The 15,342-nt window shown below is 39.4% G+C and overlaps 1 protein-coding gene and 1 long non-coding RNA gene across 4 annotated transcripts in view; one reads left to right on the forward strand and one right to left on the reverse strand.

Annotated features, from left to right (window-relative positions):
- The window catches only part of LOC137424448 (tetraspanin-15-like), a 242,881-nt gene extending 227,720 nt beyond the window's left edge, over positions 1 to 15,161 (reverse strand). For all 3 annotated transcript variants that reach the window (XM_068111919.2, XM_068111917.2, XM_068111916.2), the window contains exon 1: positions 14,804 to 15,161. In XM_068111919.2, coding sequence (XP_067968020.1) covers positions 14,804 to 14,902 — 99 coding nt within the window. In that variant the 5' untranslated portion in view covers positions 14,903 to 15,161. The remainder of the gene's footprint in view (positions 1 to 14,803) is intronic.
- Positions 14,906 to 15,342, forward strand: part of LOC137424449 (uncharacterized) — a 40,618-nt gene continuing 40,181 nt past the window's right edge. Inside the window, exon 1 of the long non-coding RNA XR_010983929.2 lies at positions 14,906 to 14,992. This is a non-coding gene — a long non-coding RNA (uncharacterized LOC137424449). The remainder of the gene's footprint in view (positions 14,993 to 15,342) is intronic.

Here is a 15,342-nt window from a genome sequence, read left to right on the forward strand (position 1 = left end):
TGCTTGGCTAAAATCTTGTGTCTGACCTCCTCAGACAATTCTCTGGTTTTCTTTCTTGTCTCCATGCTCATTGCGGTACACACAGTGACACAAAACAGCAGATTGACTCCTCTTCTCTATTAAAACTTGTTGCATGAGCGATTTTTATATTGCAGGCACCTGCAACTCACCACAGGTGAGTCCAATACCAAAGTAAAGGAGAATCAGCTGCTTGAAATGTAATTATTTCTAACAACTTCTAAAAGGTGCCAATAATATTGTCTGGGCCATTTTAGGATTTCTGTGTGGAATAAGCTAAGATTTAGTAATTTTTTCAGCTTTTTTTTGTTTTGTTCCACTTCAAACCAAAGAAATACCCATGTAGATACCAAAATATTTTTTTATTTCAACAATTTTCTGGAAGAAATGGTGCATTATTTGAAAAAAGGGGAAGGGTGCCAATATTTTTGGCCATGACTGTAGCTGCACCTGCATGCTATCGACATGCAAAACACATACAGTGCTGGATTTACTGGTTAGTCGGCCAGAAATGCTAATTTGGCACCGGCTTTTCTGCACCAATTAGAAACAAGTTACCCGGGTATTATAGATTGTAAGAAAGGTTATGATTCATTCTTTGGGCTGACGTAAGTTCAAACTCATTTGCATACAAGTGTCGGCCATGATCATTGTCCTACACACTTTATGGGATAAGCAACTTCAATGGCAGCTAAATTTCAATGTTTGGAAACATAAAACAGCCAGGGCAAACATCGCCACAGCTCCAAAGTTGATGGCACTTCCCCCAACCACTGAGGCATTTGAGCTGAATGTTATGAGGGCCCACTCTCAATCCTGTATTTGGAAAAATGCAGCTGAATCTCGTCATTCCTCGCGAGATCCCGCTAAGTTTGTATGGATGATAGACGAGGTGAATAAAAGCCTGCTACCAGTCATGCTTCCAACCAATGTATCGCATCACCGGCACCAGATTTCATCTTGATCGGCACCAGAACTGATCAGGTGCAGTTGTGAAAATGGCAAGTCATCATGGTGTTTATGCACATCAGTAAACTTGGCATGCACTATATCCTGCCAATGTAAAGCAGGAACTGGATGCTACAATGACCATACGAGAACAATAGATGATGCTTCTGATGACGATTACAATGACAGATACGTAATGAGGGTGGAACTTCATCTATTGACCAAAGTTGTGCTGAAGTTATATCATGCATTAAAAATATGATTTACTCTCACGATATCCATTGTCTCCTTGCAAAGGGAGAAACAAAGCTTTATTAAAATAAGATAAATACTTTTGAATGTAAAATAAGACTTTTGCCTCCATCTTCACACTTCACACTGTTAATCCTAAACTGATGGTGACTGGTGTATGTGTTTGGAAGAGAGATGCTAACTTAGCAGTTTGAAGCAGCTGTTGCTTTGTTATCAGTCACCGACCTTGATCAGTGACCTTGGCTTAAGCCCATAACACTGACCAAGTTAACACGTCCATTAGACTGTCACACATCGAGTACCATAAAAGTCCAAATGAACCCATGAGTACAATTTGCAAGTGTATAGCTATGGTAGGTACAAATTTACCATGAATGTTGCTTAAACTATATGTCTTATCGAAGTTACGTATACATGTCATTATGACAACTAAATATTTGCCCTCTTCAAGGAAATGTCAACTTTCTAAAATACGCAATTACTGTATCGTTTCCTGGTTGGGAGGGATCCATAGCGAGACTGTGGTAAGTGGAGTATGGTCCGTGTGTTTCGAGTAAGTTCGATTGCCATTTAACAGGGACCTGTCAGAACAAGTCGGTGTTATATGTGACATGGGGGAGGCAGCGTATGTAATTTATAGCCATCGTAGTGTTACAGATTCGTCACTTCCGTTGTTGTGGTTTTCATCCACTGTAAACATTTTTGATTCCATGTACTATTATTGTTTTCAAAAGGTTTATTGTTTATGAACTGTTTTCAAAAGGTGAAAAAGTTAGAGTTAAAAGAAACCGGAAACCGGATCGGGAACAGGACGACGACGAAGAGGAAGAAGAAAAAAGAAGGCGGAGCGAGTGAGTTGGGGAAGAAGCCGAGCGGCGTTGAGGGTTTGAGCCAACGCTAGCGAACGGAGGTCACTAGCGAACTTTTGGGTTTCCCGGGAAAGGGATTCCTGCGACAGAGTTGTTATCGCTGTGACAGATCAACCTGCGTGTCAGGTTTTGCGATCGATTCCGAAGAGAATTGTTGGACTGCCGTTACGTCTCGAGTACGGGCCGTCGGCCATTTTGACTCACGTGCTTTGCGCGTCGCGCAAGTTTCCTTTGCTTCGCTTCAGCCGTTTTCACCGCATTCAGACGTTTATCTGGTGTGTGTGTGTGCAACGTGGCTTTTGAAGGTAAATCTGAGGTTCGCCGACTGTGAGCCGTGGAACGTCCATACCCGAGGGTGTGATTCCCCAGTCGCCTGGAGGGCGCCTTTGCGCAGCTTTCGCAGCAGGACTGTAACTGCCAACCCAATGGGATTCTGGTCTCGATTGGACATTGATCTGACGATCGCTGGAGCGGATCGACTTTGGCTTGAAGCCGGGATTGACTTTGGCTTGAAAGCGGGATCAACTTTGGGTTTGAAGCAGGGAAAGAGACATTGGGAATGTTCTTGTTTCACTCACTTGGAGCACAGTGAGTTATATATTACGAAACTGATGGTACCATCATAGGACATAGTGATTGTACTTTTGAATACTATTATTGTTGTACTGTTATTCTTGTGTGATCTTAATACAATATTTGTTTGTTGGTAACAATTGGTGTGGCTTCACCATTGATCTTTGACATACAGAATAACACATTTTTCTGCCCTGACTCCTCTCGGGGCTCGGAGGTACACCGTGACCACGGGGTTGGGGAGGAGCACGTAACAGTAGACATCAATTTTGTATGTGTAAACACTTCTTGTTTGTGGGCAGGGCCAGCGTGGAAATATATATATTTTTAAACGAGTATTTGCCGCAACAAATTTTGCATCCGACAAAAATTCTCCACATCTTTATACATAGTGAATACAGAAATACGTAGTAGAATGTAGCACTGTTAATATTGTTTTTTTAAATGTCTAGGCCGCAGTTTAACATGTGGCTTATTTTCTGTGTCGTTTAATTTGATCGTTGTGCTGTTATAGACTTGTCATGTTGGAAGGGCCATGATGCATTCCCAAACTTTACTAAATCATGACCATGATGACGTTAGAGGTACCGGAATATTGGGCGATGGGCCCAATAATCTCCTTTTACATTATTTTGGCCTACCCTGTAGTAACTACATTGAATGGTATGAGCATGTTGTTAACAGCTAGCTTACAATAATTTTTGTGAGTAACAATACAAAATAGTATGCATTTCCAAAAACTTCTTGAATTAAGGATGAAAGTGTTTTTTTTTTTTTTTTTTTTTTTTTTTTTTTTTGTATACAAGATCGAGGCTCGTGAAAGAGCGAACATTTATCACACAGAAAGACAAACAGACACATAAAACAAATAACATCGGGAGCGGTAGACAAGATGGGGAGAGAGGGGGAAGGACACAAACACAACATTTGAGAGCAGGGACCGAGAGACATGGAGACATCGAGAGATCTGTGGGAGGGAGAGGGCTTTGGGGGGGGAGGCATGTGAAGGGGGGGGAGGCATGTGAAGGGGGGGAGGCATGTGAAGGGGGGGAGGCATGTGAAGTGGGGGGGGTGGGAGAGGTATAAACATATGGACACTGCCAGGATTTCCAGGAAATAAGTTGGAATTTCAAACAAGGTGGATCTGGGGTGAATTAGTGGGGGTAGAAAAGATCAAGGTTATGGATGGGGGAAGATAAGAGATGGTGGTGAACAGCTGTTTTAAAGACCTGGAGGGAGGAGAGGGATTGAAGGGAGTGTGGGAGTTTGTTCCACAGGCGGGAGAAAAGAGGAATGAAAGAGTGAAGGTGAGCAGAGAGCCGAGATTTCGGCAGTTTAACCATCAGAGGGTTGCTGGCAGATCTTGTGCGACCTGTAGGAATATTTGGGGGACAGAGCACAGAGAGAGCTGGGGGAGCAAGGCCGGAGAGGAGTCGGTAGAAGACAGAAAGACCACCTACCTGCCTGCGGTGAGTGAGTGAAAGGCCCTCAGAGATAGCTTCATCGCGGGAGATTCCAATGATTTTGAAAGCTTTGGATTCAACAGCGTGAAGCCGAGCCAGGTGTGAGGCAGGAGCACCAGCCCATAGGGGAGAACAGTATTCCATTGAGCTGCGGATGAAAGCCTTGTATGTGGTGAGGAGCTCAGGTGTGCCGAGGAAGGACTTCGCACGACGGAGGATGCCCAGTCGGCGACTGGCTTTGGAGGCCAGCTTGGAAATGTGGTTTTCCCAAGAAAGATCATGGCAGATAGTGAGACCCAAAAGCTTGAGTGACAGAACTTCTTGGAGAGGATTGTTGAGAAAGTAGATGGGAGGGTTGTCCAGTCGATCTTTTCGGAGAGACATCGTAAGAGAGTGAGATTTGGCAGGATTGAAAGACATGTTCCACTTGTTTGACCAGTCTGTGATTTTGTCCAGGTCTTCAGAGAGTGAGGAGGCTGCAGACTGCCGATCTGAGGGAAGAGGAATGGAGCGGCAGAGAGTGGAGTCATCAGCAAAGAGATAGAGAGGATTTTCCAGAGAGTCAGAGAGATCATTGATAAAGACCAGAAAAAGCACAGGGCCCAGCACACTTCCTTGGGGAACTCCAGCCTGAACAGGAAGGGGAGATGAGAGAAATCCATTCAGGGCCACACGTTGACTACGACCAGAGAGGAAGTCCGCAAGCCATGCATGGAGATTTCCATGGATACCAGGAGGAGAGTTTGGTGAGCAGAGCTGGGTGCCAGACCGTATCAAAGGCCCTTGATATGTCAAGGGAGACAGCTCTGATTTCCTGTTTGGCATTGAGGACCTCCATCCATTGTTGAGACAGCAGAAGCAGCATGTCCAGAGTAGAGTGACCTGGTCTGAAACCAAATTGATGATCAGAGATCAAGCCATTGGAGAAGAGGAAAGATTTCATATCCGAAGCAATGATGGATTCCATGACTTTGCTGATAATTGGGAGCAGGCTGATTGGTCTGTAGTTGAAAGTACGTAGTAGTTGAAAGTTGAAAGTTCTTTCATTTTCTGAGAAAACACAAGTTATTTCACTCAATAAATGGGTAAAAAAAAATGTGCCAGCTACAAAAGACGAGAAATTATGACATTATTATGTAAATTCTATTGATTCATTTATTTTACTTTTTTATACTTTCAAGTTAAATTTTATATATACTCCAAGTTATTATGCTTCAAATTTGATAAGGCAATTTTATTGAAGATCACTACATTTTCAGCCAGTAGGGCAGCGGTAGGAAATGATTGGTTTTTATATGAACAAGAGCTGTGATTCACATTGCTATCATGCATTTCTATAATCCTCAGATGATGAGCTTCCAAAAAAAAGGGAAAAAAAGAGACTTTGAAGAGAATTCGCCCCGAGTTTGGTACCGACATTCGAAATTTCAGGGCATGGCTCTGAATTATACTGTGTGTGGTTGGTCGTTATCTCCATATGTGGGTTTGAGAAGGTGGTTTCAGAAGTATCCTCCTTTGTGTGTGCGTGTAGGTTGTTGTAGACTGCTATCTTCACACGTGGGTGGGTTTTAGGAGATGGAATGGAGACCTACCAGGTCTCAAAGTATCCACGCCTGTTAGTGTGTGTGTGTGTGTGTGTGTGTGTGTGTGTGTGTGTGTGTGTGTGTGTGTGTGTGTGTGTGTGTGTGTGTGTGTGTGTGTGTGTGTGTGTGTGACTATAGGTGGTACTTGATTCCTGGGGTGGGGGTATCCGGCACTGCCTAGGGGGTGCGAGGGTAAGGTTGAGGGAGTACGCGGTGCTTCCCATGAGGGAGCTTGGGGGAAGGGGTAACCAGTGCTGCCCGGCTGGGTTAGTTTTACCTGTCGCTGGTTTCGGGATGTGTTGGACATTGAAAAGATAAGGAGTTATTAGCCTCATGGTGGAATTACCTTTTGCCTGCGGGCCGATGGAAACACTGCCTGACCCCACATCCCAATATACACTTTTATTGCAGCCTCAAAACAGACAACAACGGTAATATACAACAACAACATGCATTTTAAAAGGCCATTTTCCCTGCTAGAGCGGGGGTTAGCCTTGCGGTCTTCTCCATTTTGCCCTATTTTCTGCATCTCTCCTTGTTAACCCCCTTGCCCGCATTTCTTCTTCCACCATCTTTAGCCAAGTCTTTCTCAGTCTTCCCTGTCCTCTACTTCCTTCTACATTCATTTCCATCACTCTTCTCAACCAGTCACTTTCATCCTTCCTCAACACATGACCAAACCATCTCAACCTGTTCCTCTTCACAGCATCAATCACGGGCTCTATTCCCATCATCTTTCACAATTCAAGATTTCGCAACAAGGGCAATATGTGGTGGATTATAACTTTGGTCAGATTCTAAAGTGCCTACACCCAAACATTGGGGTATACAGGTACTACGGTTCGACCGTGAAAGAGTAATGTACAACGCGCACACACAAACATTTGAAAATATTTACAAGATTTAAACGTTTTCACTACACGTGTGCCGGAAGCCCTATGGAGTTTTTCCACCCAATCAAGAATCCTTATGTTGGCTTAACGGTTAAGGTGGCTGGCTTAAGATCTAAAGGTTTTGATTTTGAGCCCCTGTGGTGCCGTTGAAATAACACCAGGTGGGTTGACTCAGCCTGTGATCCTTCCGAGGTCGGCAAAATGAGTACCAACTTACTGGTAACAGGGACACCGCGTCAGAGGCAGAGCCACGCCTCCATAAAATGATGCAGCCAGCAGCCACAGACTGTATATGAAACAACAACAACAGCCCAGTCAAGATTGGGTTATTTAGACTTCAGTAAACAATCAAGAAGAGTGACGTTTAAAGCTGCAGCAAAAATTAACCCAAGAGTGCACCACGGCAATGATGGGCCAATGATATAGTTTCCTTGTTAGCCGGTCGTCCCTTGCACAGCAGGAGATGGGTTTTGTAATCACTTCTGTGTGTCTGTCTGTCAGTCTGTCTGTCTGTCTGTGTCTCTATCCAGACTGTAACCTTTTTACCATTTGAGTTATTGTCATCAAAACTTCACCAATGATAACACAGTGAAGGCAAATAAATAATTTTGTCAAAAGGTTAAAGGTCAGCGTCACCTAAAAACATCCATATTCATTCAATTGACCTGAAATTTAAAAATACCATTTGAGTTTTGTCATCAAAATTTCAACTAAGCTTTATTACGAGAATATGGAGAAGGCAAATTAATAATTTGGTCAAAAGGTCAAAGGTCAGCATCACATAAAATCGTCAGTTTTCATCCGATTGACCTGAAATGTTAAGAATTTGCATATTGGGTCACTGAATTGGTTCACAAATCAAAAGCTACAAGCAGATTGCTTTTTTTTAGATCAAAAGGTCAAAGGTCAAGGTTACATAAAATCACCAATTTTTGTCCAATTGACCTGAAATTTAAAAATACCATTTGAGTTTTGTCATCAAAATTTCAACTAAGCTTTATTACGAGAATATGGAGAAGGCAAATTAATAATTTGGTCAAAAGGTCAAAGGTCAGCATCACATAAAATCGTCAGTTTTCATCCGATTGACCTGAAATGTTAAGAATTTGCATATTGGGTCACTGAATTGGTTCACAAATCAAAAGCTACAAGCAGATTGCTTTTTTTAGATCAAAAGGTCAAAGGTCAGCGTCACCTAAAAACATCCATATTCATTCAATTGACCTGAAATTTAAAAATACCATTTGAGTTTTGTCATCAAAATTTCAACTAAGCTTTATTACGAGAATATGGAGAAGGCAAATTAATAATTTGGTCAAAAGGTCAAAGGTCAGCATCACATAAAATCGTCAGTTTTCATCCGATTGACCTGAAATGTTAAGAATTTGCATATTGGGTCACTGAATTGGTTCACAAATCAAAAGCTACAAGCAGATTGCTTTTTTTTTAGATCAAAAGGTCAAAGGTCAAGGTTACATAAAATCACCAATTTTTGTCCAATTGACCTGAAATTTAAAAATACCATTTGAGTTTTGTCATCAAAATTTCAACTAAGCTTTATTACGAGAATATGGAGAAGGCAAATTAATAATTTGGTCAAAAGGTCAAAGGTCAGCATCACATAAAATCGTCAGTTTTCATCCGATTGACCTGAAATGTTAAGAATTTGCATATTGGGTCACTGAATTGGTTCACAAATCAAAAGCTACAAGCAGATTGCTTTTTTTTTTAGATCAAAAGGTCAAAGGTCAAGGTTACATAAAATCACCAATTTTTGTCCAATTGACCTGAAATTTAAAAATACCATTTGAGTTTTGTCATCAAAATTTCAACTAAGCTTTATTACGAGAATATGGAGAAGGCAAATTAATAATTTGGTCAAAAGGTCAAAGGTCAGCATCACATAAAATCGTCAGTTTTCATCCGATTGACCTGAAATGTTAAGAATTTGCATATTGGGTCACTGAATTGGTTCACAAATCAAAAGCTACAAGCAGATTGCTTTTTTTAGATCAAAAGGTCAAAGGTCAAGGTTACATAAAATCACCAATTTTTGTCCAATTGACCTGAAATTTAAAAATACCATTTGAGTTTTGTCATCAAAATTTCAACTAAGCTTTATTACGAGAATATGGAGAAGGCAAATTAATAATTTGGTCAAAAGGTCAAAGGTCAGCATCACATAAAATCGTCAGTTTTCATCCGATTGACCTGAAATGTTAAGAATTTGCATATTGGGTCACTGAATTGGTTCACAAATCAAAAGCTACAAGCAGATTGCTTTTTTTTAGATCAAAAGGTCAAAGGTCAAGGTTACATAAAATCACCAATTTTTGTCCAATTTACCTGAAATTTAAAAATACCATTTGAGTTTTGTCATCAAAATTTCAACTAAGCTTTATTACGAGAATATGGAGAAGGCAAATTAATAATTTGGTCAAAAGGTCAAAGGTCAGCATCACATAAAATCGTCAGTTTTCATCCGATTGACCTGAAATGTTAAGAATTTGCATATTGGGTCACTGAATTGGTTCACAAATCAAAAGCTACAAGCAGATTGCTTTTTTTTAGATCAAAAGGTCAAAGGTCAAGGTTACATAAAATCACCAATTTTTGTCCAATTGACCTGAAATTTAAAAATACCATTTGAGTTTTGTCATCAAAATTTCAACTAAGCTTTATTACGAGAATATGGAGAAGGCAAATTAATAATTTGGTCAAAAGGTCAAAGGTCAGCATCACATAAAATCGTCAGTTTTCATCCGATTGACCTGAAATGTTAAGAATTTGCATATTGGGTCACTGAATTGGTTCACAAATCAAAAGCTACAAGCAGATTGCTTTTTTTTTAGATCAAAAGGTCAAAGGTCAATGTTACATAAAATCACCAATTTTTGTCCAATTGACCTGAAATTTAAAAATACCATTTGAGTTTTGTCATCAAAATTTCAACTAAGCTTTATTACGAGAATATGGAGAAGGCAAATTAATAATTTGGTCAAAAGGTCAAAGGTCAGCATCACATAAAATCGTCAGTTTTCATCCGATTGACCTGAAATGTTAAGAATTTGCATATTGGGTCACTGAATTGGTTCACAAATCAAAAGCTACAAGCAGATTGCTTTTTTTTTTAGATCAAAAGGTCAAAGGTCAAGGTTACATAAAATCACCAATTTTTGTCCAATTGACCTGAAATTTAAAAATACCATTTGAGTTTTGTCATCAAAATTTCAACTAAGCTTTATTACGAGAATATGGAGAAGGCAAATTAATAATTTGGTCAAAAGGTCAAAGGTCAGCATCACATAAAATCGTCAGTTTTCATCCGATTGACCTGAAATGTTAAGAATTTGCATATTGGGTCACTGAATTGGTTCACAAATCAAAAGCTACAAGCAGATTGCTTTTTTTTAGATCAAAAGGTCAAAGGTCAAGGTTACATAAAATCACCAATTTTTGTCCAATTGACCTGAAATTTAAAAATACCATTTGAGTTTTGTCATCAAAATTTCAACTAAGCTTTATTACGAGAATATGGAGAAGGCAAATTAATAATTTGGTCAAAAGGTCAAAGGTCAGCATCACATAAAATCGTCAGTTTTCATCCGATTGACCTGAAATGTTAAGAATTTGCATATTGGGTCACTGAATTGGTTCACAAATCAAAAGCTACAAGCAGATTGCTTTTTTTTTAGATCAAAAGGTCAAAGGTCAATGTTACATAAAATCACCAATTTTTGTCCAATTGACCTGAAATTTAAAAATACCATTTGAGTTTTGTCATCAAAATTTCAACTAAGCTTTATTACGAGAATATGGAGAAGGCAAATTAATAATTTGGTCAAAAGGTCAAAGGTCAGCATCACATAAAATCGTCAGTTTTCATCCGATTGACCTGAAATGTTAAGAATTTGCATATTGGGTCACTGAATTGGTTCACAAATCAAAAGCTACAAGCAGATTGCTTTTTTTTTTAGATCAAAAGGTCAAAGGTCAAGGTTACATAAAATCACCAATTTTTGTCCAATTGACCTGAAATTTAAAAATACCATTTGAGTTTTGTCATCAAAATTTCAACTAAGCTTTATTACGAGAATATGGAGAAGGCAAATTAATAATTTGGTCAAAAGGTCAAAGGTCAGCATCACATAAAATCGTCAGTTTTCATCCGATTGACCTGAAATGTTAAGAATTTGCATATTGGGTCACTGAATTGGTTCACAAATCAAAAGCTACAAGCAGATTGCTTTTTTTTAGATCAAAAGGTCAAAGGTCAAGGTTACATAAAATCACCAATTTTTGTCCAATTGACCTGAAATTTAAAAATACCATTTGAGTTTTGTCATCAAAATTTCAACTAAGCTTTATTACGAGAATATGGAGAAGGCAAATTAATAATTTGGTCAAAAGGTCAAAGGTCAGCATCACATAAAATCGTCAGTTTTCATCCGATTGACCTGAAATGTTAAGAATTTGCATATTGGGTCACTGAATTGGTTCACAAATCAAAAGCTACAAGCAGATTGCTTTTTTTAGATCAAAAGGTCAAAGGTCAAGGTTACATAAAATCACCAATTTTTGTCCAATTGACCTGAAATTTTAAGAAATTGATTTTGGGTCACAGAATTGGTTCACCAATCAAAAGGTAGAAGCTGATTATTCTTTTAGATCTAAAGCACAAAGGTCAAGGCTGCTTAAAATCATAAATTTTCATTGTGTATTTTTTTTCCCAACTTTTTTCATTCGTTTGAGCATACGGAAAAAGAAGACGACGTCTGAATACAAAACGGATGCAGACGGGCTTTGCATTTTCAGATGCTTTCTAGATTGAGATTGGTTTCTTGATTTTCAGACATACAAACACATATGCACACAGATAATTTCCTTTCGTGGGGCGGAGGTGGGGAAAGATATGCCCATAACCTGACCCTGGGTACCTACAACACGTATGGCAAATTTGGTGGAGATTTGCATTTTTCTTTTCTTTTCAGAACTACACAAACATACACAGAGAATTTCCTTGTGGGGAGGGAGGCTTGTGGAGGAGGGTGTAGATTAAAACCTCGCCCATATCCTGAAGTAGCTAAAGTAATTCTAAAAATAAGCTAATGCTAAATGGTAATGCTAAAGTGTAATTCTAAAGGGTTCTAAAGTGCAATTCTTAAACGTTCTAAAGGGTAATTCTAAAGGGTAATTCTAAAGAGTTCTAAAGTGTAATTATAAAGGGGAATTCTAAAACGTTCTAGAGGGTAATTCTAAAGGGTCATTCTAAAATCTAAAGGGTTCTAAAGGGTTCGTGTCATAATGTTTGTGTCATCAGTAAAAATGTACACAAAGTTCTTCATCAATTCTGACAGGTCGTTAATAAAGATATAACAAGCAAAAGGGGTCCTAGTACACTACCTCGTAGCACACCACTATTTATAGAACTCCAGGAATGCTCCAACCCAAGAAAGGAAGGAGTTTTCCTCTGATACCATGTGATGCAATCTTCATCAATAGTACCTTGTGCGCAACAGCATCAAATGCTTTACGGAAGTTAAAATACAAAATATCCACTGCAGGTCCCTCGTCATTCGTGCCTATGAGGTCCTCGAAAGCACGTGTTGAACAGTTGTGACTAACTCACATGCGCGATGTTAACCATGCTGACATAGCTGGACACGAGCTAACGCACAAAATAATCATAACGCAATGGGAATCACAAACAGGAACAAAGAAGAAAACAGTGGAGAACAAGAAAGAGCAATCAGAGATTGCAGATCCTCGCCAGGATGTTTTTTTTCAGTGGTTTTTAAGGCTTTTGTGTTAAAAACAAATATGACGGCAGAATCACATGACCGATGAAGTCATCATTTTTTATTTTTTTCCTCCACCAATTTATCCCTAGATGACGCTCAAGAAATTTCATCTTGATCGGATGAAGTTTTGTACTTGTCGAATTATGACGTCATAATGGAGGCAGCTATGACATCGTCATCAACATATTTTATTCCCCATGGAGAGTTCTTTACAATGAGCCATGTCTCAAGATGGCGCTAATGCCATGTGACCGATGACGTCATAATTATCATTAAAAATTCTTAAGGTGGAGTTGCACCTATGGTGGAAATTCCTGTCAATCGGGCCAACGGTTGCAGAGAAAATCATATTTATTCTGTGCGGACAAACAAATAAACGGATGAAAAATCACTCATAGAGCGACATTTGGCAAAACAGAACGAAGTAGAATGGCACTCACTAGAGCATCCTTTTGACCTCAAAAATAATTAGTGGTTGAATTCAGTGACCTGATATGCAAATACTATTCAGATTTCAAGTCAATCGGATGAAAATTGAGGATTTAAGAAATTGGAAAAAAGTGGTTGACCTTTGGCCTATGTTGACCTTATGACCGACGTTGATCTCAAAAATAGTTGGTGGTTGAATTCAGTTGGCTGATATGAAAATCCTCTTCAAATTTGAAGTCAATCGGATGAAAACTGATTTTAGAAATTGGAAAAAAAGTGGTTGACCTTTGGCCTATGTTGATCTTGTGACATATGTTGATCAAAAAAATAGTTGGTGGTTGAATTCAGTTCGCTGATATGAAAATCCTAAACAAATTTCAAGTCAATCGGATAAAAATTGAGGATATTAGAAATTTGGCCTATGTTGACCTTTTGGCCTATTTTGACCTCAAAAATGATTGGTGGTTGGTTTCACTAAGCTGATATAAAAATTCTTTTCAATTTTCAAGTGAATCAGATGAAAATTGAGGATTTTAGAAATTCCAAAAAAATGTGCTTGACCTTTGGCCTATATTGACCTTTTAGCCGAAGCTGATCTCAAAAATAGTTGGTGGTCGAATTCAGTTCGCCGATATGTAAATCCTATTCAAATTTCAAGTCAGCCGGATGAAAATTGAGGATTTTAGAAATTTGAAAAAAAGTGGTTGACCTTTGGCCTATGTTGACCTTTTGACCTCAAAGATATATAGGATTTGGTCGGACCACGAACTCTACCATTTGGTGAAGTTTCGTGAAGCTCGGTTAAAAACTGCGACCTGTGGGGAAGTATAACTGAGCGGACAGACAAACACACAAACCAACAAACACACAAACCGCAGTGATCAACTTGCAAAAAAAAAAAAAAAAAATTGCCAAGTATAAACAAAGGGACTCAAATGCAATACCCTCTCCTCTGGCGAGGGTAATTACGAGTAATACTCTATGTTAACACGAACATGATGTGTGTGTGAAGAAGAAGAGGCAGACGTGGCAGAAAATATGAAGAAGAAGAGGAGGTTACATTTGAAGAAGAAGAAGAGGAAAAAGAAGAGAAGTGGAAAGATGAAGACGAATCAGCAGAAAAAGAGGTAGAATAAGAATCAAAATAAGAGGAAGAAAAGCAATAAAAGACGAAGAAGAATAGGAAAAATAAGAGGCAGCAGAAGAGGGAGAAGAATAAGAGAGAAGAAAAAGATGGAGAAGAAAAAGAGGGAGAAAAAAAAGAGGGAGAAGAAAAAGAGGGAGAAAAAAGAGGGAGAAAAAAGAGGGAGAAAAAGAAGAGGGAGAAAAAAAGTGGGAGAAAAAAAGAGGGAGAAAAAAAAGAGGGAGAAAAAAAATAGGGAGAAAAAAAGAGGGAGAAAAAAAAGAGGGAGAAAAAAAGAGGGAGAAAAAAAGAGGGAGAAAAAAAGAGGGAGAAAAAAAAGAGGGAGAAAAAAAAGAGGGAGAAAAAAAAGAGGGAGAAAAAAAAGAGGGAGAAAAAAAGAGGGAGAAAAAAAAGGGGGAGAAAAAAAAGAGGGAGAAAAAAAATAGGGAGAAAGAATAAGAGAAGAGGAGGAATAAGAAACAGAAGAAGAAGCAGAAAGAAATAAAAAGAGGCATATGAAGAAGAAAAGTAACAAAGCCCACCCTTTCTTACTGTACAAAGGCGGAAGTGAGCATTTCCACCGTTACTGTGCCCTGGGGATACAAGCAACGCTTGAAACGTTCGACAGAGCTCTGCAAATAGTGTTTTCTTGACAAAAATAAATATCATTGCAATGAAATGTTATAAGAAACAGGAAAATCAGGTTCAAACAGAGCTGAGTAAAATATTCGCAATATTACAGGAAAACTGATCAGAGATTGGAAACGTGACATACGCATAGAATTGGGGCAAGGACGAGGAAGATGTGATGTTGGACACGTTAATGAAGTACCTCCGGCTCGAGTACGTACCCAGAACACGGCCGTGTACGTGAGGAACACGAGCTTCAGTATGAAATACAAGCGACACTCCCAAGTGCCACAGCACCGATATCCATCGCGGGTCCCCATGGATCTGCGGCCCTGCCTAGGCCCGGCCACCTTGCCCTCAGGATCCCGCCAGGCCGACCCTCCTGGGCCGTGTCCCGTCGTCCGCTCCGGGTAAGAGTACGAAGCGCGAAAAGCGATCGAAAGGGTAAACGAACGACAAATACAGGAAGAGGCGGATCCGCGCTAGGTGTGTAACGTGAGATGTGATCATGAACGTTCATTAAGTACGTACATTTACGGTAAACGTTTAAATCGTTTACACGTTCCCGCTCGGTGTCCATTTCCTGCACAAACAACACACGACGGATCGAACTTCAGATTGATTAATCACTCCGAAGGAATAACCGTGATCGATTTTGGCTTTCGGATCGAACGAATAATTTGTTCCATGAAAAAAAAAACGATCGATCAATTTCGTCTATTTTTTTACGAAGGTAAAGACAGGTGGAAATTTTGACTCC

Source organism: Myxine glutinosa, chromosome 4 (genome assembly GCF_964187855.1).
Source record: "Myxine glutinosa chromosome 4, kmMyxGlut1.1, whole genome shotgun sequence".
Classification (NCBI taxonomy): Eukaryota; Metazoa; Chordata; class Myxini; order Myxiniformes; family Myxinidae; genus Myxine; species Myxine glutinosa.